Genomic DNA, 24,666 nt, shown 5'->3' with positions numbered 1-24,666 from the left:
AAGTTGGATTAAGGGATCATGAATCACCAACATCTTGCAGTTGGTGTGGCTGTGACAGTTTTGGTGTTGCTTTGCTTGCCAGAGCAAACAGAGCTTGAACTGCCTCATCGGGGAAGCATTTAGATCCACCGAAAATTGTTTTCCAACATGGGCTGTAGAAAATTATTTTCTAATAATTGAAGATTACTTTCCAGTAAGGCCCAATAAGATCTTCAGACCTGGCTCAAGACTCTGGCTGCTCTTTGCCAGCTGCTTTGGCTAGCCGGCAGAAAGCGGCAGCACCACGCTTTGCAACCCAGATACCTGCAGGGCTCGTGCTCTGTGCCAGAACTGGAGAAACTCTCTCCTAGAAAGCCACAGCTAAAGGTTGCTGTCTCTAGGGATGAACCACTTCACAAAAATGGGACAAACACTGCAGCTGTGTTACCCAACCTCCCAAGCAGAGAGATGACAAAGATGAGCCGGGTGAGAAACTCTGCAATCAAATGCAACTGCACGAGTGACCAAAACACAATACCTCAACTGTATTTTGCCCTGTCACCCACAGAAGGTTTGCAGGCTGCTCACTGGAGCTATTAGGGCTCAGCAGTGCAGTGGAGGAACCCAGAGGAGATGCGAAGCTGCTACCTGGCACATGAGACAAGGTGGGGGGAGCCCACTGTGAGAGACACAAAGATGCAAATGCAGGAAAAGAACAAAGTGGAAATTTGTGCAGAAAGAAGACAGGACAATGCATTAGGGCGGGGGGGTGGGGACCTGCAGAAGGATGGATCAGAGGAAGATTGTTGGGGTGACCAGAAGGGTACGATAGTGCTTGAGGAAATGGGCAAAAGTGGCAGAGGTCTTCCACCTCTCACATGAGCCATTAGACCATGAGGAGGGTAGGGGGATGGTGTTTGGGATTATCTGGTGAATACTGGAGGTCTGCATCCAAAAGTTAGTGTTTTTTCCCGTTTCCTTCTCCAGGTATATCAGTGGGCCTAACCACAAGTGTTACCTCCCCTAACAAACCACATCTCACTAAGTATTTCTCCAAAGTAAAATTCAGCAGGAAGAAGAGAGCACAAGCACCGGGCACACGTCTTCACAGATGCAGCCTCTACCCCACGGCTGGACACTGCCACCGGGCCAGGAAACCTTCACTCATAACCGGCGGAAAAAGAGGAGAAAGCACTCCCCAAGCCCCACGCCTCACCCACCAGAGACCAACTCATCTAAATTGTTCTTTTCCCCAGCCAAAACTACACCAGACTTTGATCTTAACTTTGGTAACAGTTTGAGGGTGATGAACACGGCATTCTTGACGTAGCTAATGTTTGTGAAAAAAACAAATGAAAAAAAGAAATAAATAAGCAAGCACCCAGCCGCAGACTGCATTGTCTCACTGTGGTGGATGCTTACAGCGGCTGTGGTGAGGATGACAAACCGGGGTGGCCAGCGGTGCTGCCAGGGCAGCTGGCCAGGGCGCCGTGGGCAGGGCTGCGGGGTCAGCGAGGGGCTGGGTGGGCACCCACCCTGCAGACACCCCCCCAGCCTGCAGGCGCCCCTCCTAGCCTGTAGCATCACAGCAAACACTAACAGGCTCCTCAGATCTCCAGGTCATCACAGTGGTGCAATGTGCTTGCCTAGCAATTCTTTTAGAAAGGCACGGGGTTAATTTGGGGGGTTTAATGGCTGCATTCAGCTCTTAATTCCCTCTGGCAGAGCTAAAGTCCTGTTCTGCCCTCTGTCTGACTTCCTACCTGACCTCAGGCAGGTCCCTCCATCCGCCCAGACCCTGGGCAAGGAGCTGTCCCAACACACACCATGGCTGGTGCAATGGGGCTGTCAACCCAGTGGGGACAGTCAGCCCCTAACAGACCCATGACACTGGGTGCAAAACTTTTGGGAAGGGCTCTTTTAATTATTCCTGAATCAAGACAAGCTTCCTAACTGGGAAAAGAAAAACTCTTGCTGGAGATGAGCTGCTGAAGCAGTGTTTTGCTTGTAGGAGCAGAGAGAAGGGGTATGCTCCTCGCTTCCTCTGCAAGCTTTGAGAGCACGCAGAACACTGTTTGCAAGATAATTTGATGGTCACAGGGGACTGGGTTTTATTCCTGAAATGAAAACTAGCTATTAAACATCACTTAAAGAACAAAATAAAAATAAAACAGCAATTTCTTTTTTTTTTATTCTCTCCCTATCATCATCATTAACCTTCTATCTGCATAATATCCCTTTGCCAAGGATCTTCAAATAAGTAATAAAATTTTAGTACTTAAACCTTATCAGTGCTCTGGAAGGGGGTATTCTTCTCATTTCAGAGAGAGGGAAACCAAGGCACAAAGAACTGAAATGACCTGCTCAAAGTCACACTGGAAATTATTAGTCGAGCCAGGAATAGATTCCCCGAGCCCTGAACCCCGGGAGGCAGTGCGCCTGCAGGTACGCTGCTCTTACAGCCCAATTAGCTTTTATGGAAACGTTTAAGGAAACATTTCTTTTCACAGACTCTGCCTGCTAATTTACTCCCAAGCTTTGTCATCCATGAGCGAAAGTGTCTTAGTTTTAGGCTGTTGCGGAGCAACTCAGCCCCTTCCCTTGCTTGAGACAAACGTGCTTTCAGCAAGTACAGATCTGACAACACAGAGCACCCCACTACATGCTGGTTAAAAAAGGGCTGGAAGAGGTTTTTCTGTGGGTCCCTGCCTACTACTGAAGTCTGATTGCAGAGACCTTGTCAAAGCAAAGCACTTTGCACAGAGACACAACCACGGGGACCACCAGGGCTCTGGGTGCAGTGGCACGCTTTGCTTTCCAGCACGCTGCCCCGCTTAGGGCTGCTCAGTCGGTGGGACACAGCTGGTTTTTCACCCAGATCCTCAATGCCCCAGGGCCTGCCTTTGCAGGAGCCAGCAGGGAAAGGTAGGCAGGGGCAGAAAGGATGGCATAAGGCAGGCACGGCACAGGGAAAAAGCAGACCAGACCTTGTTTGTTTTCCATCACACTCTGCTGAGAAACAGTTAATAGGTTGCAAGGTTTCCACCCTTCCAGGACAGAGCCTTTTCCTCCCCTTTCGAGTGCCCCCTGCCTTCCTCCTCCAGCGACTGGGAAGCTGTGACTGCTCTACACCGCTGACACCTCGGCTGCTCTGGAAACCCATGAACTGTTTGAGAAAGGTCAGCTGGCAGCCGCTGCATCCAGCATCCCTTCTCCTGCCTTCCCAGCCCAGCTAGCCTTGGGCAGTGCAGGAGCCCCCTCTGTAGGCAAAGACCCACACTTACCAGCATCCCCTGCTTCTTGACATGTTTTTCCAGCAGCACCCCCTTCTTAGTCCACCCCAACCCAAGCCCCCACCATGGGGCCAGGGGAGAGCAGCAGCACAGGGCTCCACGCCAGCCGGGGATGGGGTCTCCGCTCCGCTGCTCGTTAATAGCTGGCCCCGTTACACACGACACGAACCGAGGCTGGACATCCAGCAGGACAGCAGATCTGCCATCAAAACAACCGATGTCTTGCCAGCTTGCTGTTGGCAAAATAAAACAAGCACGCCTCTGTACGGCTCTGGGCTTCGGTATGTCTCCTCGGTCCAGAGCTGCCCTCTCTCCAACCTCTGCGAAGCAGTCACCTACTTTTCTCTGGTCTCTTGCCAAACCCGAGCTCCCCAGTGCTGCACAAGCACTTTCCCAGCCTGTGTTACGGGGGCCTTGGTGCACTCCTTTCCTTCACAGTACAACAGAAGGAAATCATCCACCCCCAGTGCTTCTTCTCCATCCTCTCTCCCGCACCTCCTCATCCCACCACCACACATCATCCAGGTGAGGATCCCCAGCACAGCCGCAGCTCCCTCAGACCACAGATTTAAACCCAGCTCTCCTTCAAAGCGACTTCATTTGGGCCACTAGCTATGCTCCAAAATCCCCCTCCAGACACTTGCTGGGGCCAGCAGCGAATTAGGGCAGATGAATACCAGACTGGAAGTAACAGAGGCAAAATTCCTGCCTGGATGCAAACAAGCTCTGTCCTTCCCAAAAGAGGAGTCTTTCTGGGGGTGGGAGGTTAGCAGCTGAGTCAATAGCTTCTGGCAGTTGTTATCAGCCACTACTCCTACAAAACAGTTTGACCACAGCTTTTAAGAAAATGTGAATTTGCCCGAGTTTACTGTTCTCTGTCCTCACCAGTTACAGTGCCTCCTCCTCAAAGATGCTCAACCTGCGCTCACAACATTTATTTTTTTTTTTTTTAACACAGCCAGCCCTTCCACATTGCTCCTACTCAGCTGAACATCCAGCGAATTTACCAGCAGCCTCATAAGGATTTGCTAACCTGGAAGAACCACCCCTCATTCTGGATGGTCTCTAATTGGGAGAAACACTTACTCTTACCCACTCCTGGACCCCTTCGTATGAAGCCCCAAGACATGCTGTCACTCACAAACACGTGCCCCATGACAAACGGGGGGGAAGACAAAATTAGAAAGGAAGATTGAGATCTGAAGCCAATTCGTAGGCACCCTGAAATAACTTGATTTCTCCAGTGTCCTGGGAGCACTTCTGTCCAAGATGTAACATTACTCATTTTCATTTGGAAAAGTTTCAGCATGTAACAAAAATATCTCAGGCTCAGTAATGAGGCAAGAAATCATGCTTACGTAGCCGAGCAAGTAACATCACTCAACTTTCCTGTCCTTGTGGCAAAAGAAAAATGATTGGAGAATAAATTAATCCTAATAAATGTAGGATTCTGATCAGGCGTACATAACCAGGAGTGAGTCCGCAGGATGAGCAATTGATGAAGTCATTGCTTGAAAGGTGCCTTGATGCAATTAGTCACTTGTGAAACACGCAGCAGAGGAGAAAATCCCGCTCTTTTGTTAAGGAGCATGAAAATGCTCCATGCGTTGGAGTGATTTATGGGTTACAGTGCAGCAAAATTACAGTGTGCAGCAATTAGGGTCGTTCTCTCAGAGATGAAAGGCTGGGGGGAGATGAGTGAAAGGATGGACAGGATGCAGAAGGGCCAGATGAAGGCAAAACGCCAACACAACATTTCTGTGCTGTTGGTTTTTAACAGGGATTATTTCCCCTTTGCACAAATCATTGCTGGGGGGAAAGCGGGCTTCACATGTAAAATTGGTGCCACTGAAGATGAATCAAGTCGTTAATCACCATCATAAGTATCCGTAATTAGAGCTGCCGCGAGTCACAGGAGCAAGAGTCAAAGGCTCTAACAGGATTATGGACAGATCTAGATTGTTTTATGACTAATATTAGCAGATAAAGGGAATCTATCACGTGCTCGAGGAGGCCAGCTGATGAGCACGGGAGGCAGGGAGGAAGGCATTTCCCATCCCCTACTCTGCTACCCGGCTTCCGCGGCCACTGTACCACCTGCCCCCCGCTGTACACACAGAGGGGAGGGCAGAGGTTCACCCCAGCACCCTGCTTCTGGGGTACTCCGGGGGACAAGACCCTTCCTGCAGGCACAGCAGCACCCAGGATACGGGATCAGCCCACGGCTGCAAGCTGACGGGAGCTGGCTGACCCGGCCGTGCCAAAGCAGCATCAGTCCCAGCATGTTCCCAACAAACACACCAGCTGTTTGCAGCTGGAGGACACAGGCAGATGCTGAGCAGCCGACCCTCACGGTGCACAGCTGGGGTGAGCAAGGAGCGCCTGTCCAGCTACCCACTATCCCAGCCTTACCCAGACGAACAGCGTGGATTTCCTGCATCCCTCCCATCACAGGCCATCTCTGGCTCACACGTTCCTTTCCCCAGCCCTGATCCCAACAAGCCCTGCCATGCCTCTCTGCAGCTGCCTGCTTCCAGGACAGGAGGGAGCAGGGAGGTTGGGAGCTGGGGCCAGGCAGAGCAGGCACCAAAAGCCCTCCCGGCCCCCCCAGGGGGGGAACACGCAGCCTCTCTCTAGGTCTAGGGGCCCCAGCACCCAATTTTAAACAGCTATTGCTGCTTCCCTGAGCTTATCCTTGAGGACTGGAAAAGGTCTGGGAGCTTTCACAGAAAGCTCCTGAGCTTAAATAAGGAGACAAGGGTCTCATGCCTTTGTCCCCAGAAAGCAGGGTGCCGAGATGGGGCTGTGCTGCCTGACATCATCCTGGGGGTGTCTGGCAGAGGAAGCTCCATCAGCTGCAGGACTACAGAAGGACCTGAGCAAAGTCAGGATGCCGAGGGGGAACAGTCCCCACAGGGTCTGGCACACCCCGTGACACCCTGGGATGGCCACCTCCCCATCCACGAGAGCTGTGCACTAGGATAGGGCAGACCCAATGGCTTCTTTGATGCCTGAGGGCCACTGTCACTCCTGCGCAGTCCCTGGTCCCTAGCAGGACAGGCACATTCACCTGGGTTTGACACTCTCCATCTACCAAGACGACACCAAGCTTTTTCTAGAGGAACTGGAAATTGAGATCTGAAAATAACCTGCAGCCAAGTGTGAACTTTTGAGGCTTGAGAGCACCAAGCACCGTAACTATTAGCTGTACATGAACTTAGGCCCCTTGCTCTTAACTGGCTCTTCTGGATTTAGAGTCCACACACAATTTTTGGCCGTTACTGCTGAGCCACCTCCATTTTCCCAGGCCACACAATGAAGTAGGTGAGATCTATCAATTCCCACAGATGATAGCAGAGGATAAAGGAAAGCCAAGCATTATCTGTAATTGTGTACAAGCTCTCCTCTCGCAGCACAGCCCCGCTGCTACCACCTGCACTCCTGCCCTCACTGTCCTTGTGAGTGTGCCACGAAGTGGGAGATGGAGAGCATGGTCCCTCAGCATTCCTGACTCCACTGTCACCCCAAGCAGGAGTTCAGGACCAGCACCAGGGAAAAAGAGTGAGCTTCATTAAAGCCAGCAAACTGACCTAGCTGCATAGGACCATAGGTCTCTCTGGAGTGTAAATTCAGGTCTTCTCAGTGGGGATAATGCTCATATTGGTGAGGCCAGGCCCAAGGACAGCCCAGCCAGGGATGGCAGAATGACTGTGTGAGCCTGGCTGCTGTGTAGGTAGAGCCACTGCCACACTGAGCTCCAGTGAGCTATTTCCTATCCCAGTGTCACCCTATTTCATCACGGTGAGTCATCAGACCACCACAAAAAACCTCAGGACCTTGCTTCTGTAGTCATGATCAGAAACTTCCTTTATTAAATTAATGACCATCCCCTATCTGTCATCTCGCTGTTAATAAAAAGAAACGAAGGCTGGAAGGAGCGCTACAGACCAGTGCCTGGAGCCAGGCTCGGATCAGCAGAACTTGTGTCCAGCAACGCTGCAGAGCCGCTCCAGGACACAGCATGCAGGAACGGGAGGAGGTATTAACCCCCACACCAAATGGGTCTGTGGCAGAAATGTGGCAGGTTTCCCTCCTCCAGTACCCTTCAGGATGCTGCTTCAGTGCAGCAACCCTAATCAGGACAGCTCCAAAACGCTCATTGGGTCACAGGGACAAGCTCATCTCACAGGCTCTGACTGGCCCCAGCCTGACATCCTTCCTCAAATACATCTCTCACGTGGGACGGATGAAAGCATGCACTTAAATGCTTACTGGTCTAAGTGATGCCTGCTGGGATCTATCAACCCCTTCTCCACAACTGGCACAACATGGGCTAGCAAGGGAGGAAGATCTTATTTGGTCCAAAAAACACCAGTTCAGAATATGAAGCTTTTTCTATCCCAGGGTTCTCAGAGACATGATGCCCATTTGAAAAGTGATGCTCTTTCCTCTGCAAATCAGCCCCAGGTAAGCACCACCCACCCCTCTGTCCAGCAAAGGAGAGATTGTGGTCCTGTTCCCTAGAAGAGCAGGATTACAGGGGTGGAAAGAGTTCAGAGGCTGTTGCTCCCAGCAAAGACCAAGTCAACCTGATGCTGAGATAAGACCGCTCCTTGACCCCACCACGCAGACCCCATCAGTGGGAACCCAGCAGGGAAACCCTGCAGAATATCCACACTATCCCCCATAACCCAAACTAGCCACAGCAGTATTTCCTATTATGTCTCCATAACCTAATCTGACCCCCTCTAGGGTCTCCAGATTAATATCTGAGAAAGCTTCCAAGTCCAATCTCCCAATTACAGGGAGGAAAGGTTTATCCTATCTAAACAGCATGAAATGTAACCTAGACCCAGCTGTCCCCTCACTCCTAAGAGCCAGATCTCAACCCCTAGCAAGCTGAACAAACTGGGAAGGAGTCACTGGGGAGATAAGGAGAGTCTCTCCCTGCTGTTGTATCATATGAAACTGCAGGAGCAGCAGCTATTTTAATTGGCAAATCCCCTGACTCAAGGTTTAATCCCCCTCTGTTTTCACTTAACTTCCCCCACGTTGCTTCAGCGTGAGGAACAGATGATACGCCCCACTTTGAGCCACTGCCCACCACGGGGAGCTCCCATCATCTTTGGGAAGGAGGCAGGGGTCCTCAGGACACACAGTGTACATAGCCCATCTTGGGAGATGCAGGGATGAAGGGCTGGTACCACCATGTGCCATTAAGACAGACGTGCCTGAGGAACGGTGTGGGTTAGAGCAGCCCCAGTGCCGGCAGGGCAGAGCAGGCAATGGACAGACCACAGCCCAGAATCACCCCCATGTCCCCAAAGTCCCTCCTGCACCGCGGCTGAGAGGTTTCAAACAGGACAGAGTAGGCTGTCCCAAGGCAGCCTCTGTCCTCCTTGGATCCCTTCTCTATCCGTATTTCCTTCCAGAGAAGCACAGAGGGATGCCGTCTAACATTTTGGATTGTATTTCAGCCACCTGAAAAAGCTGAAGGCATGGGAAACCTCAACAGCAGCCAGAGGACTGGAAAGCAAATGAGATCCGTCCAGGATCTCATCTCAGGCTTTGGCTAGAATGAGAGGAACATGCAAAATCTCCAGGAAGATTCTAACCTGGCAGGGAATCTCAGCCTGGGTGTCATTCAAAGCCTATCCAAAGGGAAGACCCTGTACTTTGTGCAGCAAGCATACCCAAGTTCCCAACCAGAGCAGGGTTGTGTTGCATCCGTGAATGTCCCACAGACTAAATTTTCCAAGTAGCTCAGGGCTGCATTGCCAAGCACCAGCTTTGCAAACACAGACTGAGCCTCCCTCCAAATCCCAGCCACAATTTATTGATTAGAAAAGCCTGTCTAGTCAATAAAGGCTTCTATGAAAAAGTTCCACTGAACTACACTCACATGCCATGATCCGTCCACCTGCGTTAGCAGCCTTTGCTTTTGATGTTTTTTGACAAGATGGATTTGTGGCCTTGACTTTTCCAGATCAGGAGAAACTTAATCCTAGAAGATAAAATTACAGACCAGTAAAAGTCTCCGTGGCTGGCCTTGTTAACTGCCATGTAAGAAGTTCAGAGCCTTCCTTGCTAGAAGAGAGCATCTACAGCTGTCCTTTGCCTTGAGAGAGGGAGCTCTGAGCAGACAGCACAAAGCTCTTGGCAAACGCTGTGCTCTTAAAGTGCATGACACACTCACGGCACCATCCAGGCTCCTCCGTCCTCCGCAGTCAGCAGGGAACGGGCAGACAGTCCCAGCTCTCCACCTATTAAGTGATTTGGGGAAAAGCAAAGATAATGCCCAGTTCTGTCCCAAAGGTGTCTGGGCAGATAAAAGTGAAAAAACCTGGAACAACCAGATGGAAATGTGAATTAATGAAATACTTCAGCAACTGGCTCAACCGTAACTGAGAGCTGAGAACCCTCCACCTCCCTTCTGCTTTCCAGGATACAAAAATGACACTGGTAGGTGGAAATAACTACAGCTGTCCCAGCGGGAGAGAAATCAGTGCTTCACAGCACTGAGGGATGGCCAAAACTAAGCACTGGCTTGGTGCTATTACACAACATAACCCAGGAAACAGCTTCCAAAAACTTGACCTTTTCTTCAAAGACTTATTTTTGAATCATCTTTCCCTTTTCTAACAAGTGAAGCGGATTCAGCACTCAAGAAGGGCACTCTGGGTGTTGAAAACATCTTTACTGGTGCACTAGATCCAGGAGAGGCAGCAGCTATGACAGCTTCTACACAGCAGCCCTGCCCTGGCCATGCTCCCGCACGCAGGTGTTCCCAGATGAAGTTCTGCTGCATTTTCACTCCCAGCACTTAAGTGAGCTAGTCTTCACCAAGCCGTGGCTGTGATCAGCCAACCCCCCGCCCACGGAGAAACAAGCCGAGATCCACCAGGCAGATCACCAAAGAACAAGCAGAGACAACCAAGCAGCGAGTTTAACACCGGCAATGGCGGGTCACCAGCTCCTGATCACCACCAGGTCCTCCTCTACTTCGGTATGATGTTCAAGGAGCACTTTTGAACACAAGTCGAACATGCAGATGCTCCCTGAAAGAGCCACCTATCCCTCCCAGGCTGAGCACTAACCTTCCTGACCACAGCATCACTGCGCTGAGCAGTGCTCTGGTACCATACGTAGGGAGAGCAGAAAAAACACTCTCCTGCAACCAGTGGGGACTGTGGTCTCTTTTCCAAGTTTCTGTCCATGATCCACCAGCTGCAGAGCCTACGTACCCTGGGCCAACTTACAAATGAAAAATAATCAAAAAAATGGCATCTCTATTAATACAGGTGTGATAGCTCACTCTCCAGAGCACACTTTGACTCCTCAGGGCTTTAGAGAGGCAGTCAATACCACTCCAGATCATTAGCATCTTTAGCCACAACTGGTTTAAACACTCAGGCTTTAACATCTTCCACACTTCATTGTCATGAATTAAAACTCTGGATGTTCATGTATTTACCCAACTCCTGGCTGGACCTCAAGCTTCTACAGATTTCTAAGGGCAGCGTCAGCTCCTACTACTCCCTCTGGTGCCCAGCCCGTTTGGAAGTCAGAACTCTAAAGATGATTACGGCATGTACTAGGAGTGCAACCTAGTTGTATGGTGATTGCACCAACTCCTTACCGACAGGCACAGGGTTTGTTCTGGCCAGATTGTTTTCTCTGTTCTTCCAGCCTATCACTGGCTTTTGCGTGACAGCAGTGGCACAGCTTGCACACAAGAAGGTGTGCTGGAAGTGATGGTTGCCATAGCTATGTCTGTGCAGCCCCGGCCACCCAGACACATCAGAACGATGCTCTGTAGAACGGGGTTAAGTTATAAGATACTCTTTTGCCTCAATTTGGAAAGCAACTTGCAAGCGTACAAAACGCTAAGCCTTCTGGTCTGACCTCTTTCACTTTCTTTTATAGACATAATATGTACTGGAAGACTCCTCTCAGAACAGCATTGCTCCAGAGAAGCCTGTGACACTGGCGCAGTGACACGCACAGATTTTATATAACCATACCCTCAATTTCTGTACACCATTCTACCCAGTTTATTCTCCAGACACCTCCCCAGCTAACCTGCTAGCTCTTCTCCACACCACAGCCCTGTATTTAGAGGGCCCTGGTATACCAGAGGGGTCCGACCAAGCTGCCAGAATCTGCATTCTCCTGCTCAGAGATCTACAAGATCTTCAAGAAGCTCATTCAGCAGGCTGTGCGCCTGTGCTCCTTTCTTTGAGGATTACAAGCTGTTCTGGATGACAGCTACTTCTTACGAACGTGATCGCTGCCTAGCCAAAGAGATCCAGGAACAGGCAGGATCCCTCAAAGTCATGAGAAATAACAAAGCTTGGGAGTCTCTGCTCAGAGCTCACCCGTCTTTCTGGGACATGGCATCTCGTGACCAACCGCAGCACTGCTGTATAAAGTCAGATGAGCAGTGTGCTTTTCTTGTGCACTTTTTTCAGCTAATACCCTACAATAGCCTCAGCGACACTGACCCAGCTGTTGACACACACCAAGGTGTAGGAGCAGTACCACAGAAAGGGAAGGAAACCACGCAGAACAGGGCAGAGGATGATGGGCTGGGAGGCAGATAGATCCTCACAATCCGTTCGTGATCTGCTAGCAGCAACACAGAGCAAGTGGCATGTTGTGGCAGCGTCACATTCACACCGTCACCCTCAACCATAGTGACAGTAAGTGACACTTCGTTTCTCTGCACCTTCCCAGTTCTACCCACGTTGATACTGAAGCGCAAGCAGGAGGAGATGGCTTCACGCTCACAGAGCGCAGCTATTGCATGTGCTTTGCTCGGGTACAGGGCTGACCACCCTGGTGGTGGGGAACTACTGGGAGGTGCAAGGTGGTGCCACCATCAGCTTGTGGGTCCTGACAGAGGAGCCACTGCAGGGCAGGGTACAAAGCTGGGGGCATCCAGGACCTGTACCCCTCTCTGCCCTCGGAGGTGAGTACTATTCGATGCCAAGGGTCTTGTGTTGAGGTTAACTCATTGCCCAGCTCTTGTTCCCTCAGGGAAGGCATTTTATCTCCATCTTGGTTTTTTTTCCCCCCTTGTCTGCACAGCAAGGGAGAGCTCACTCCTACCCCAGAGCGTGCAAGGTCTGACTTATCACCAGCAAAGTACTTTGAGATATTCTCACAGCTCACACACTCAAATCGCCACCTCCCCAGGCCCACCCCCATCCTGTGCCAGGGCAGTGGCAGCCACCCCCAAGCTCCCTACAGATGTGTGCTCAGAGACCCAGCAGCAAACAGAGACGTGGGCATGAGGGGAAGAAAACTGCACCAGGGAGAAGAACAGTGAGAAAAGGACTGAGGAGCTCTCAGAGCTAGAAAGCATTGCAGCAGCCACACGGCTACCACCCCAGGAGCAACACAGTCCCCTGCCAAGCCCACAGACCCCATCCACCGCACAGTGAAAGTCTAGCCCCTCATTCTCCTCCAGCCATCCCCAGCCCTGCTGTGTGCATTCTACAAACACATTCAAAACACTTTTTTTACTTTCAAACCTTGCACTTTGCATGCTCACAGATGCCACCCCAACCTGCACCTGGCCGCAGGTGGGTCTGACCTCCCAAGTGGGCCCCAGAGATGGTCCAGGTGGTTTTAAACCAGGTACAGGTCTGCTTGTCCCCACCTGAGGATCTCACCCTTCCTTTTTTGGAAGAGGCCACCCACCTCAGCTCCTCGGTTCCTAACCCTACCAGGGCAAGGAGCCTTCTGTCCTTCCACCCATCACGGGCTGGAGGGCGCAGCGCTCCCCATGCAGGACCATCTCAGGATGCAGGGCGCAGCTCAGCCAGGGGACCTGCTGAGCCAGGGCCACCACAACCAGCAACAGCAATACCCCAGGTCCCCCACCCGGCACAGGCAGGGACACGGCCTGGCTACGGCAACCAGAACCAAGACATAAAAAGCACTTTGCGCCACGGTCATGTTATCCCCTTGTCCCTCCCCCGCATCCCCTTTGGAGCTTCTTAACTTCAGAAACCTTCCTCTAGAGGAGTGTTGGAGTGACAGAAAACATTTTCCAAGCCTAATATCAGTTCCAGATGTTCACAGCCATTTCAGTTTGTACCTCACCCTGTAAAACACATTTCTCCCTCTCCCTCTCTCAAGTGCAGCGCCTGCTTCGTCCATGACATAATGCGCTGGCGGGCTCGGCCATGCACACACACACACGCTTGCACCCTCTTCGAGAGCCCCATGTTCAAACAAAGAGCATCACTCAACTACAAAGCCGTCGCACACATGGAGTTATGAGTAATTTCCACAAGTTTTAATAAACAGTTTGGGATGTAATTGCTCTCCGTCTTCTCCGCTGGCTCCCGAGTGGAGAGCCGCTCGCTCCCCACGCGCTGGTGTTGAAAGCATGGTTTGTTTCGCACACAAGTTCACCTCCTATTAGCCTCAGATGGTCCAAAGGCTATGTTTTTCTAAGCACCAGTAATAAGCCTCTTTAAAAAGCACATACGGCCAGGGGCAGCTGCCCCATGTGAGCTCCTGGCTCCTCCTGCCCCATGCCGCAGCATCACCACCCCGCACAGAGCCCGGCAGGGAGCAGAAGGGATGCACACCAGACCAGCCTCAAAACTCTCTCCCGACTCTGCTCCAAGAAGAGGAGCAAATATTCTCTGGCTCAAGGGAAAAGCTACATCTTCCGGTTGCAAAGCAAGGAGGCAGTCAAGGAGTTTTGCAATGGGGAGAGACTGGAGGCTTTCGTGGGGGCAGGAGGAAGGCAGGGGCCAGGTACCACCTAGCTTGTCATGGGGCTGAAGAGCCGGTTGGAACAGCTCTAGCCCCAGTCCAGCACCAGAAATTCCAACAAGAAATGGCTAAAACTGCAATAAAACTAAACTTCCCCCTACAAGCACAAATAACCCATACATTTAAACTCAAGAGACCCAAGGGATGAATGGCAGCAGGCTCCAGAGCCCTCCAACCTTGCAGGACCTTCCCAGCCCAGTAGTGCCACACTCTGCAAGCACCCATGGTGCACCTCCAGCACTGGCAGCAGCCTGCTCTTACCTGCCAGGAGACTGATGAGGAAGGAAGACCTGCCAATACCCATCAAAAGCCACCCAAAATTCATATCCTGCACACATCCCTCCCAGGGCTGAATGAATGTTTTTGTGGATGCTGCTTGGATGTAATGGAGACGTGGCGCAGCACCATGGGTGGGCGATGGTGGTGAGGGGACACCCGTGGTAGGATTTTTGGCTGGGTGAAGCATGGTACCAAGCAAAGCCTTAGAGAGATGCAGCAATCAGCATCTCTGTACCTATGCAAGGCATTTGCAAGAATCAAGTCATCTGGCATTAGAGGCCTGTAGGGTAAGAAAGGAACGAAGGCAGGAATGTTGTTTGGTTATAAACAGCATAGAAAAAAGGGAAAGGTTTAGGATTGGCTTTTCTCTTTAATTGTTAATGGGGTCATTCTGTCCCAAACAGTCCCCCAGAGCAGGGAGAAGGGAGGGCAGCTCCCCACAATGAATTCAATCACCTGTCAAACACATGGCAGTCATAAAAGGAAAATAATAATAATAATCTGTATTTCCTACTCTGGCTGCCAGGCAAAGATCCAGCCACTTCAAAGGAGAAACCCCATGTTTCCCCAGTCTGGCCTCACCTGACTGATGTGTGAGCAATCTGGAATCCCCATCCAAAACAAAGCCCCTCCTTTGGTGGCTTGTTTTCCTTCTCCATTACTGGAGGGTGCCCCTCCAAGATAAAGAACAAGCCTTCTTCCATGCCGGGAAACTAGAAACATAACCCAGGGGCCATGGCCACATCAGGCAGCTCTGGAAGTGGATGCTGGCAAGGTATAGGAGAAAGCTCCTGAGGGACAGGACTGTTGTACGAGCCAGGAACCAGACCTCCTTCTCACAGGGGTCTCCACAAACAGCCAGGTCCCCCCAGGATGTAGGTCTCTGGCTCTCTCCAGCAGGAAAAGTGCAGCTCGTGTAGGACAAAATTTTTAAGGGCAAAAACTTCCCTGTGGCTGTGAGGTGGAGCAGTTTGCTTTGTGGCAGCTCATGGGAGCAGAGGGCTTGGCTCAGGGGGTCTTAAATTAGCGAGGAGAAGAAAAAGCCACCACCACAAGCTAAGAAAGCTTTCAACCAAGATCTAACAACTGCCTGCGTGCAACTCCCGATCCAGCTCTGAATGATCTTCCTGAGATGGCCTTCCAACAGGGACACACAGACATGTCTCACCAGGATGCCCAGGCAGCAGGGGAGCAGCGAGGTCCCCTGCAGTGCCAGCCCTGTCCCTACCCTCAGCCCGGCTCCTTGTCCTTGCAGCAGCCCAGAACACACATGCTTTGCATAAGCTGACCACACTCCACCTCAGAACAAATGAGGGTTTTAATCACCCAAAGCAGTAGCAGCTGCAGAGCTTTGCTCCAATGGTGGGTAGAAACCTTATTCCTATGTTTCCTTACCTAGAGACAGCTGAAATTAGATATTGCCAGCACCTGGGGGAAGGAGCCTTCACACAAAGCTAAACCTTTGCTCTGGTCAACAACACTGGCTGCCCCTGACACACAACATGAGCTTCTTAAACTACATCCAAAATCCTCAAGCAAAAGCCAGTATGAGGCTTTGCCTGGCTTTCCATGCAGCAGTAGCATCACTCAAGGTCTCCAGTGCTATTTTCTGAAATACATCATTGATGCACCCAAATCAAATCCCATCCTTCACATCCCTACACCTTGCCCAGCAGCTCCTGGAGCATGGCTTAAATTGCTGACAAAGCCTTTGCAAAGCACAGAGCACTCAGCCCAAGCCTGAGCTGGGAACCAAACCCCAACTCGGGAGAGTTTCAGGCTCCTCTAGAGAAGTTTTATGCTGCTTAAATGATCTCCCTCAATACCATAGACTTAAGTCACTTCAATAGGTGCACAAAGCAATTTAGAAGTGTCCTTTCAAAGGCTGGCAGGTAATGCAGTACTCACTGGAACTGCGCAGTAAAGCCCTCAAGTTGTTGAGGGCTGAACTTCCTCCCACACCCACCATCCTGCAGCATTTCAGACTAATCAGGTCAAACAGTCACTTCAGTCAGAAACTTCAACTCACGGTTCTCCTACCCAAAAAAGGCAAATAATTTCTTCCTGCCACACTGCATTTTTGCATTTCTCCTTCCACTTAAACACCCGTGTCCGCAGAAGCCTTCAGAAACCTCTCCTGAACAAAGCAGTTTTGATACCTCATACAACACCTTGGCTTTATGCATCATTCTCCACAACAGCAGCAGCTCCCAGCCAGGCAGAGCACAGGACACATCACCGCGCACACTTTGCACCAAGGAGAACTTGCCCTCAGCAGTTGCACCCACCTGTGTAGAGGTCCGTGTCTGTGTACTCATCCACCTTCTTGTGCTGCAGAACATAGTCGGACACCTTCGTCCCAATGGCAGGCTGCACGTCCAGCCACTCCAGGGAGACCACGGTGCTGGAGGGCTCCACGTTGGGGGAGAGCCGCAGGCTGGGCAGGAGACAGGAAAGAAACCAAATTAGACATCAGCTCTCCTTCTGGGGAGGAACCCCCCTCTACAAGCAGCACAGCTCACGCTTAGACACAGGGACGTGCACACAGACCCACAAAGACAGACAGCACAAGGGGAAAGCAGCAGGTAAGTGCACAACAACTTCCAGTTGAAGATCAGTTAGGTCCAGCCTACTGCAGAACATGTCCTTACCTCCCAGTGTTCCTGGTAAAGCCCAGGTCATGCAACCACAGGAACCCAAACACTCTATCTAAAGGAACCTTCATCTCCTGGGAGAACTACTAAGCTTCAGCAGCCCCAGAAGGACCCAAGGACTAGCTGCCCAGGAACACAAAAGGAAGAGGAGGATCCAGCTTAACCTTTACGCAACCCAGCTGGGCTGAATCTGCAGGAGGGGGAGGGTCTAGTCTGCATCACCAGTGAGCAAAGGCAAAGGCGGGTGGGAGGGAGCGAAGGGGCAGCTGTGGCTGTGAATTTACCCAGCTGCAAACGGGCAAGCCTCTGATGGGTGTGAGCGACAGCCAAAGCAGGGGCAGCTGTGCAGGAGTCCTGCCTGGGTCAGGGATGATGAGGGTAGGTGTGAAGGCAGAGCAACTTTGTGCTGCTGGCCATGCTGGTGCAAAGGTGTCAGCTCTCTTTGCGCTCGGATAAATGACAATACAAAGTATGGGGCTATGAAGGGTCTGGTTCCAAACATATGAGTGTCTTTGTTGAACTTGGGATGGGAAACAAATCCCTTCCAAGGATATTGGCTCGCTAAGAAGGTGTTCTGCTCCTTGTGGCTCACTGGAGCCAGTCTTCCTGCCTTCTCAGCTAATTACCCATCAGTTTGCTCCTGATTTGCTCTTGTTCTGACAAGCCACAATGAATTGCACCGTAATTCCATTTCTTTCAGCATTTGAAATCCCATTCTACAACCCCTGCTAATCAGGTGATGAAAATCTATAAGGAAACCTTCCAGGGCCACAGCCGGAGCCAGGATATCCTAAAGGCATCAGTCACACAGTGAGGAGTGCTGGACTGTGGCCCCGGGGCTTGAAGATGAGAGGAAGGAGATGCCCATGGCCTGAGCCTGCAGGAAAGGGGCTGGGGGCTGGGGCCGTGACCTGCGGGAGGGGCTCGCACCGATACGTACACAGGTGGAGGGAGAGGGCTGCAGTTCGGGAGTCCATTCTCATCGAAGGCGTTGAGGTCACACCTGCACCAGTCTTCGATAACATCGCCTTTCCCCGAGCACCAGTATGAGCTCATCAGGGCTCCCTTGAAAGCCTGACATGAGAACAAAAAGCATGAACACATGTGCTAAAGACTCGGTGAAACCCGGCCAGTGGCTCGGCCACATGGTGCTGAGCGTCAGGGGTGCGGGATCAGGGAACATGGGGGGTCGCCCCAGCTCTGCATGGCCCTGGGCAAGTCCCTTCACCTCCCGGTGCTTTAGCTCTCACTGCGGAGTGATGCTGGTTCACCCCTGGGTGCTGCCTTTGGCATGGGGATGGGGAGGGTCTGCACGATCCTGCAAAAGGGCTCTCCTGTGACGGAGGCCAGCTGCCTGAAGACACACAAACATAAGCCTGTGACACTGGACAGCATACAGAGCACCCTCACACTGCTGCTGTGCACAGTGAAACCCTTCCACATGCCCATCCCACAGCTGGTTTTGTCCCTACTAAGAATTAATTCCTTCATCCCCAACAACACAGACCGCTCCCATCCTTCTCATGGGTTCATTATTCATGTAAGCTGCACTCCTGCAAGCAAACTGCTGCTTTATTCACTTGCATAAGGAATACTCAGAAGCAGAAGAGCAGTATCTGGAAGAATACAATCCTGTAAAATGCTTGCAGGGTGTTCCCCAGCCGGGCAGTGTCCCCAGCCTGACCAGGAGCCCTCCCGACCGCTCCTAATGGTGCCAATGCATCCCCAGAAAGACACCCATTCATCTGCTGGGGTATGAGACTGAAACACTTTGAATTCCCAAAGCCTTCAAGGTCTCACCTTGTGCTATCTTCCCTGTGCTCGTCCTGCAGCTTGGGGTGCTCGACGTTGGTCCCCACGCTGCAGGACAGGGCGCCCCTTCCTCTGTACCCTGCTGTAGTTCGGACCGCGTGGATTTACCATGGTTTCTCACACCACCCTTTGCCTGTCACACCTAATCAAACCTCCAGCCTGGAAGACAGCATCTTACCCTGCACACACCCGGCCAATATTCAACCCAACGCTGCGCAGCCACACACCCTGCTAGAATAATCGTAACACCAAAACTTCGTCCACCAAAACAAACGTCCTTGTAATGCTTTTGACCTTTTAAAAGGTACATTTCAGGCTTGAAAATCCTTCATGGGTCCTCATGCATGTGCAGCAGCCTCGCTACCAGCCCCTGCACAGCCCAGCTCGAAGCAGCACTATTCCACCCTTTCCAAGCTGCCTGCGGAAGCCTGGCCCGGGTGATACTGCCCGCACTGCCAGGTTACGCCTTAAAGATAAAAACGTGCCCTTTGAGGACAGAGATGGCTCCAGCAGCTGCGGCATTTAGCAGAAAACTCTAGGAAAAGCGCCATCCCGGGGAGGTTTCTGAAAAGAGGAGGTATAAATAGAGCCTGACGTCAGGGCTCCCATTGTCCGGGGTTTTGTCACTCCCCCCAAACACCCCGAGCACCTTTAACAAGGCGCCTCGAGGCTCTCATGTCTGAAACATTTTCTGCTTCCAGGCATTTACAAAATGGGACTGTTCCAGACAAAAAAAAAAAAAAAAAAAAAAAAAAAGGAAGGAAAAAACATGAGAAAGAGAGAAAATGTGACGTTATTTTACTTGTTGTTTAGAATGTAATTGAAGCACTGGGCTGGAAAGGGCATTGCAAGCAACGAAGAGCAGGGAAGACAGAGAGGAGCGGAAGGGCTGTGCAGGATAGAAACAGAAAATGATGTGCATAGAAGGATGAGGAGGCATGTTCTCTCCCTAGGAAGCAGGATAAATATGTATGTTGTAGGTACATGTGTGCACAGACATGCACTGCGGGCAAAGACAGATGTCGGGTGATCCCTGGAAGAGCTGCACTGTCACCCAGACAGCACTGCCCCACTGTCACCCTTCCCCAGCCCTGACAACCGCTGCTCTGCATGCTCCCTCCCTGGCCCCTAACCCAGCTGCTCCCTGCACATCCCCAATGCAGGGAAGAAATCCCACCCACCCCATCCATGCCCTTTAGCCAAATCCAATAGTCAATTCCTTCCTTTTATTTTCTTTTTTCTGCTGGTGAGCGCAAGGCTGGATGAGCAATCCCCTCTGCTCTGCCTGCCCAGCCTCACATACATTTTAATTAGATCCTGCAGGTAGCCAGCCGTCATCTGCCTTGTGTCAGCCTTCACACAAACGAGGTTAGCTAATCGATGCGTCCTTCAATTGCACTCATTAAGGTGAGCACACCTACGCGCACTAACTGGGTTAGCATGGTCAGCCCCCAGTGCTGGCCACTGCCTCCCTCCAGGACTCACCTTCTCTTGCTTTCCAGTGGGATTTCGAGCCAGAGGTTTCCAGGATTTTGCCCTCGGTGCCAGGGAGTGTGTGTCAGAGAGTGGGGAAGTGGCAAGAGCAAACTGATGACAAGGAAACAGGTAAGATCATGCAGAAGAAGGGATGATGCTCCCCACACAAAGATGTTCACCATCACTTTAAGAGGCCCTAAACCCTCCGTGGGGACAGTCAATTGATCCACAGAAACTACAGGACAAATGGATGGTCTCTGTGAGCTTTGAGGACTCTGCGGTCCTCCCAGCCCAGAAGCCAGGTACAGCTTTTGCTGTAGCTCACACAGAGCCCACCCTTCCTTCCCTCGGCTCCCCCAGCCTGCCCCAGGCTCCAGCTGCAACGGCAGAGGCTGCTCTCAGGTCCTGGCAGAGATCGGCAGTTGAAGTCCCCTTCTCTGCAACGGTGATAGCTTTAACCAGCCCAGCCCCAAAGGCACAATGCAGGCTCCTCCACCCGTGGCAACCACGTGAAAACCTCTTCTTCCCTTTCTCCTTCCGACAGCATAGCCTGGGAGCTATGGGACTGCTCACACAAACCCAGGGGAATGGCAGCTGCCACCCAAACCAGGAGCCCAGTGGCAAGGGAAGACCAAGAGTAATGGACAAAGGATGCAGCAAAGGTGCCAAGACCCATCCCATGGGCAGCTGCAGCCTTTGGGAGAGCTTCAGGTGGGAATGCACAGGGACTTCCCTGGTCTAGTGGCTAAGGACCACCTTCCCCTCCTGCCGTGGAGTGGGCACCTCCACATCTCGTGTCCTTTCCTGATGCCATGCTTGGAATGTGCAGCAAGTGCTCTCCTCCCTGCCAGGAGACAACACGTACAACAAGATGACCATCTCCAACATGATCATCTCCACATCGGATGTTTCACTGTGGTGTTTACACCAAGCTAGCGAGCTGGGGAAACCCAACAGGGTCTTCAAGCATGAAAGGCTCCCCAGGAGCAGCCTTGCCTCCTGGAGACGGTAGAGTGGCCCCCGATGTGCCGTCCTGTGCTTGCCAACCATTCCCCAGGATCTCAACGCCCCTCTGTGCCCTAAGGCAATTTTATCTTTCATTTAAAAGTATCCAAATTGTATTGTTTCCCTGTGAGTCAGCCCATTTAGTTTATGTCCTTCAGTGCCAGAGGGGAAATTTATGAGATGAGAAACTGGCTCAAAACGTTTATTTTCTAGATGACGAGTCATGCCATTAGACATATAGCATTATGAATCATAGGAACAGCATCTAATTTGCTCTTAAAGGTATAATAGGTCTGACTCCCCACACCCATACACACACATATATTGGATTGATAGTTCCCCCATAGGATGGCTAGTTCATTTGTTTTGACACGAGCAAGACTTACAGGACCATAAAGTCCCATCTTACCATAAGTTAAGCCTATTCATAAAAAAAATATTAGGGAAACGAATGATCAGCTAAGCACATTTATCCTACAGTTGATTGCATATGGATCTTTCTCCTGTTGTTATTTGTGCTCAGGGGGAGGCCATTTGGTCCCATTTTATGGCTTAGACACTCTGCAACAGAATATTGAAGAACATTTCCTTTGTCCTCTGTTAGACCTGGCTGATGGAGGGAGAAGCATTAAGTTATTTCTAACCGTAGGTTTTCTGTTGACATCCCCGGAGAGGTAAATTATAGGACATGAAGGAACCTTTCAGATCAGCATTTGCAGGACTCAGCACGCACCACAGGGGCTGGTGTTTCCAGATGGGATCCGGGAAAAGGCACGTGTCGGGTGCTTATTTGTGAATATCTGGTCTTTTCCATGGCTGACAGGGATACAAAAATCTGGCTCAATTGTTTCTTTGAGTCTAGGTTTCTTTGTAGTTGCTATGCACACCTCAGTTTCTCGAAAAATTAAAAAGGAAATACAGGGAGATAAAAATACCAACCACAGATGAGCACGGACAGAGATGCGCCAGAGATAGTGAAGGTGATCTAGAAGCTGGAAGTTTGGTACATTTGGGGTCTTGTACTGGTTTCCCTGGTCTTTGCTTGCTTGTTTGTTATTGTTCTTCTCAATGCAGAAGGAAAGCAAGAAGAGTGGAAGCAGGTTGGGTCATGCCAGTGGACACACTCAGTCCCTTGTCCAGGGATAGAGCAGCCAACACAGACATTCTGTCCCTTCCTATTTGTGGGATGGAGATGGTGCCTGCACACCACCACCACCACCTTCCCTCATGCGCAGGCAGGTGCCAGCGGAGGAGGCAGAGGGCTGCTTGGCGTGGCGCAGTCCTGTTCTGCTTACCAGCAAATCCAGTCACCCAGCACTGCCACCCCATACAGTGCCTGCCACAAGAGTGCCATTGCCTGGAGCTCCTGGACACTGCCATGCTCCACGCAGTCTGTAGACAGCAATACTGACTGTTCATCAAGGGAAAGAGTATGCGAGGCAGGCTCCAGCAGGGATTTCCCAGGCTGAACAGGATGCCATCATGATGATAAGGGTGGCTAGAGGAAAAGCTTTCCATGCCCTTACAGTCATGCTCAGTGCTGTTCATAGAAGATGAACACTGCTCCTTAGTCTAGACGTCTCTAGGAGGAGAGGGGAGAAGAAGGGGGGGGGGAGAAAAAAAGGAAAAAGCAAAAAAAAAAAAAAAAAAAGAGAGACCAAAAAAGGGAGGAAAACTAAGGATTTCCCAGGCCAGAGACTCTTTCCAGGATCATGCAGTTCGCGTCTGAAAGTCTGCTCCAGGTTCACAGCAAAGGAGGATGAAGTTTCCCTACTGCTGTTGGCAGGTGATCTCATCTTGTGCTGCTCACACCCTCCCTGCCTCCGGCTGCCTGTCCCTGGGGAGCAGGATCACCAGCACTTCATCCTGGGAAGGCACATCAGCGGTTTGCCGGAAAGGTCAGGGTGCTGGAAGGGACCCAGGGTGGGCAGCATCCTGGTTTGTGTTATTTATGGGATCCGAGGGAGCAGCAGAGGACACTGTAAAACCTGGCAGCAGGGGAAATAAAAGCCTTTGCACTGCAGCGAGAGTCCTGTCCTGGGGAACCGGCTCTGCTTTCACACTTCGGCTACAAAGCTCCCCATTATAACACGGTGGGGCGGTTACAATGCAGCTATTCTTCCCCTGGTAAGGCGAGTCGGATGTGGGCTCAAGCTGCAGCAGGATGCTCAAGTGCGCAAGGAGGAGGACAAGGGCCAATTAGCAGATATTAAAACAAAGCAAAACCAAATAAACCCACCCACACACCCCAGACCAAAACAAAAAAATTCACCTCAACAATACAAATGCTGTCCCCGTTCGCCCTGGCTCACTTTCAGTTTTGGCAGTGGAAAAACAAATCCCTGGCACTGGCTCTCCACCTTCAGAGGCTGCTCCGGGGAAGCTGTGTAGGCGCAGGGAGGATTGTGGTCCTCCAGCAGCTCTGCCATCGGGTGCTGTATGGGGGCCAGAGTGAGCCCATGGCCTCGCCGACACCTTTTACCCTGTCTCCACAGCACCCTGCAAAACTTCACCCTCCTCCTGCCGGGCCCAGATGGGCAGGGGACACCAGGAGAACCAGCCCTGAGACACAGGGCTATGGGAAGGGCCCAGATATCCAGCCTTCAGAGTGGGGTTCAAGGGGTACGGCCAAACTCTTCCCCGAGAAAGGAGCCCCAGCTTGGCTTCTCCAGCCTCTGCCTCAATCCCCCTGTCCCTCCTCCTCAGGCTCACGTTTCTCAAAGTCCTGCTCACTCCTAGGACTGATCTCCTCCAGGCACATCTCTGGTCTCTACTGACTGCGGTTTGCTTCCCTGATGGGCTGAACCCGGACGGCAGCATGGACAATGTTCACCCAGCAGAGTCAGGGGCTCCTCTCCAGGCACGCTCACAACTTCAAAGCCAGCAGCAGAGCCCGGACGTTGCCCACCAAGGCGATCTCATGCTGCAGGAGCACGGGGTCTCGAGGCACCAGCACCAAGATCCTGTATTTCTCAGGTGTGTTCTTTTCCATCTACCCTGCCCTTTGAGGGCAATGTCAACACCAAACCAGGGGGTCACAGCACCAGTGATACACTTGGCCACTTCAGCTCCATGCCCAGGGGCTGGGGAGCCACAATGGTGTGCCCAGTCTGCACAAACCAGGGCTGGCTCAGGTGGGCTGCCCTGACGGATGGATGGCACTGGAGGTACGAGGGATGTGATTCACCCCGTTGTGGGCCCTTTAGACCATCCATCCCGGTAATGCAGGGGTGGTATAAATGTATAGAAGGGCTCCAGGGCATGGCTCCATCACACTGTGCCTTACAACAACGAATGCAAGACAACCTTGACCCCGAGACCTGAGCAAGGATCACCAACGGAAGACTTCAAAACTGGCTAAACTTTGTACTTCT

The 24,666-nt window shown here is 51.6% G+C and overlaps 1 protein-coding gene across 1 annotated transcript in view; it reads right to left on the bottom strand.

Annotated features, from left to right (window-relative positions):
• The window catches only part of ASTN2 (astrotactin 2), a 354,822-nt gene that overhangs the window by 72,269 nt on the left and 257,887 nt on the right, over nucleotides 1-24,666 (bottom strand). Inside the window, exons 18-19 of the mRNA XM_040606571.1 lie at nucleotides 17,940-18,073; nucleotides 16,634-16,782 (exon numbers count right to left, since the gene is read on the bottom strand). Of these exons, the coding sequence (XP_040462505.1) occupies nucleotides 16,634-16,782; nucleotides 17,940-18,073 (283 nt within the window). The remainder of the gene's footprint in view (nucleotides 1-16,633; nucleotides 16,783-17,939; nucleotides 18,074-24,666) is intronic.

Source organism: Falco naumanni, chromosome 9, assembly GCF_017639655.2.
Source record: "Falco naumanni isolate bFalNau1 chromosome 9, bFalNau1.pat, whole genome shotgun sequence".
Lineage (NCBI taxonomy): Eukaryota > Metazoa > Chordata > Aves > Falconiformes > Falconidae > Falco > Falco naumanni.
The sequence above is the reverse complement of the archived record's forward strand: the minus strand, read 5'-3'. Positions and strand labels throughout refer to the sequence as shown.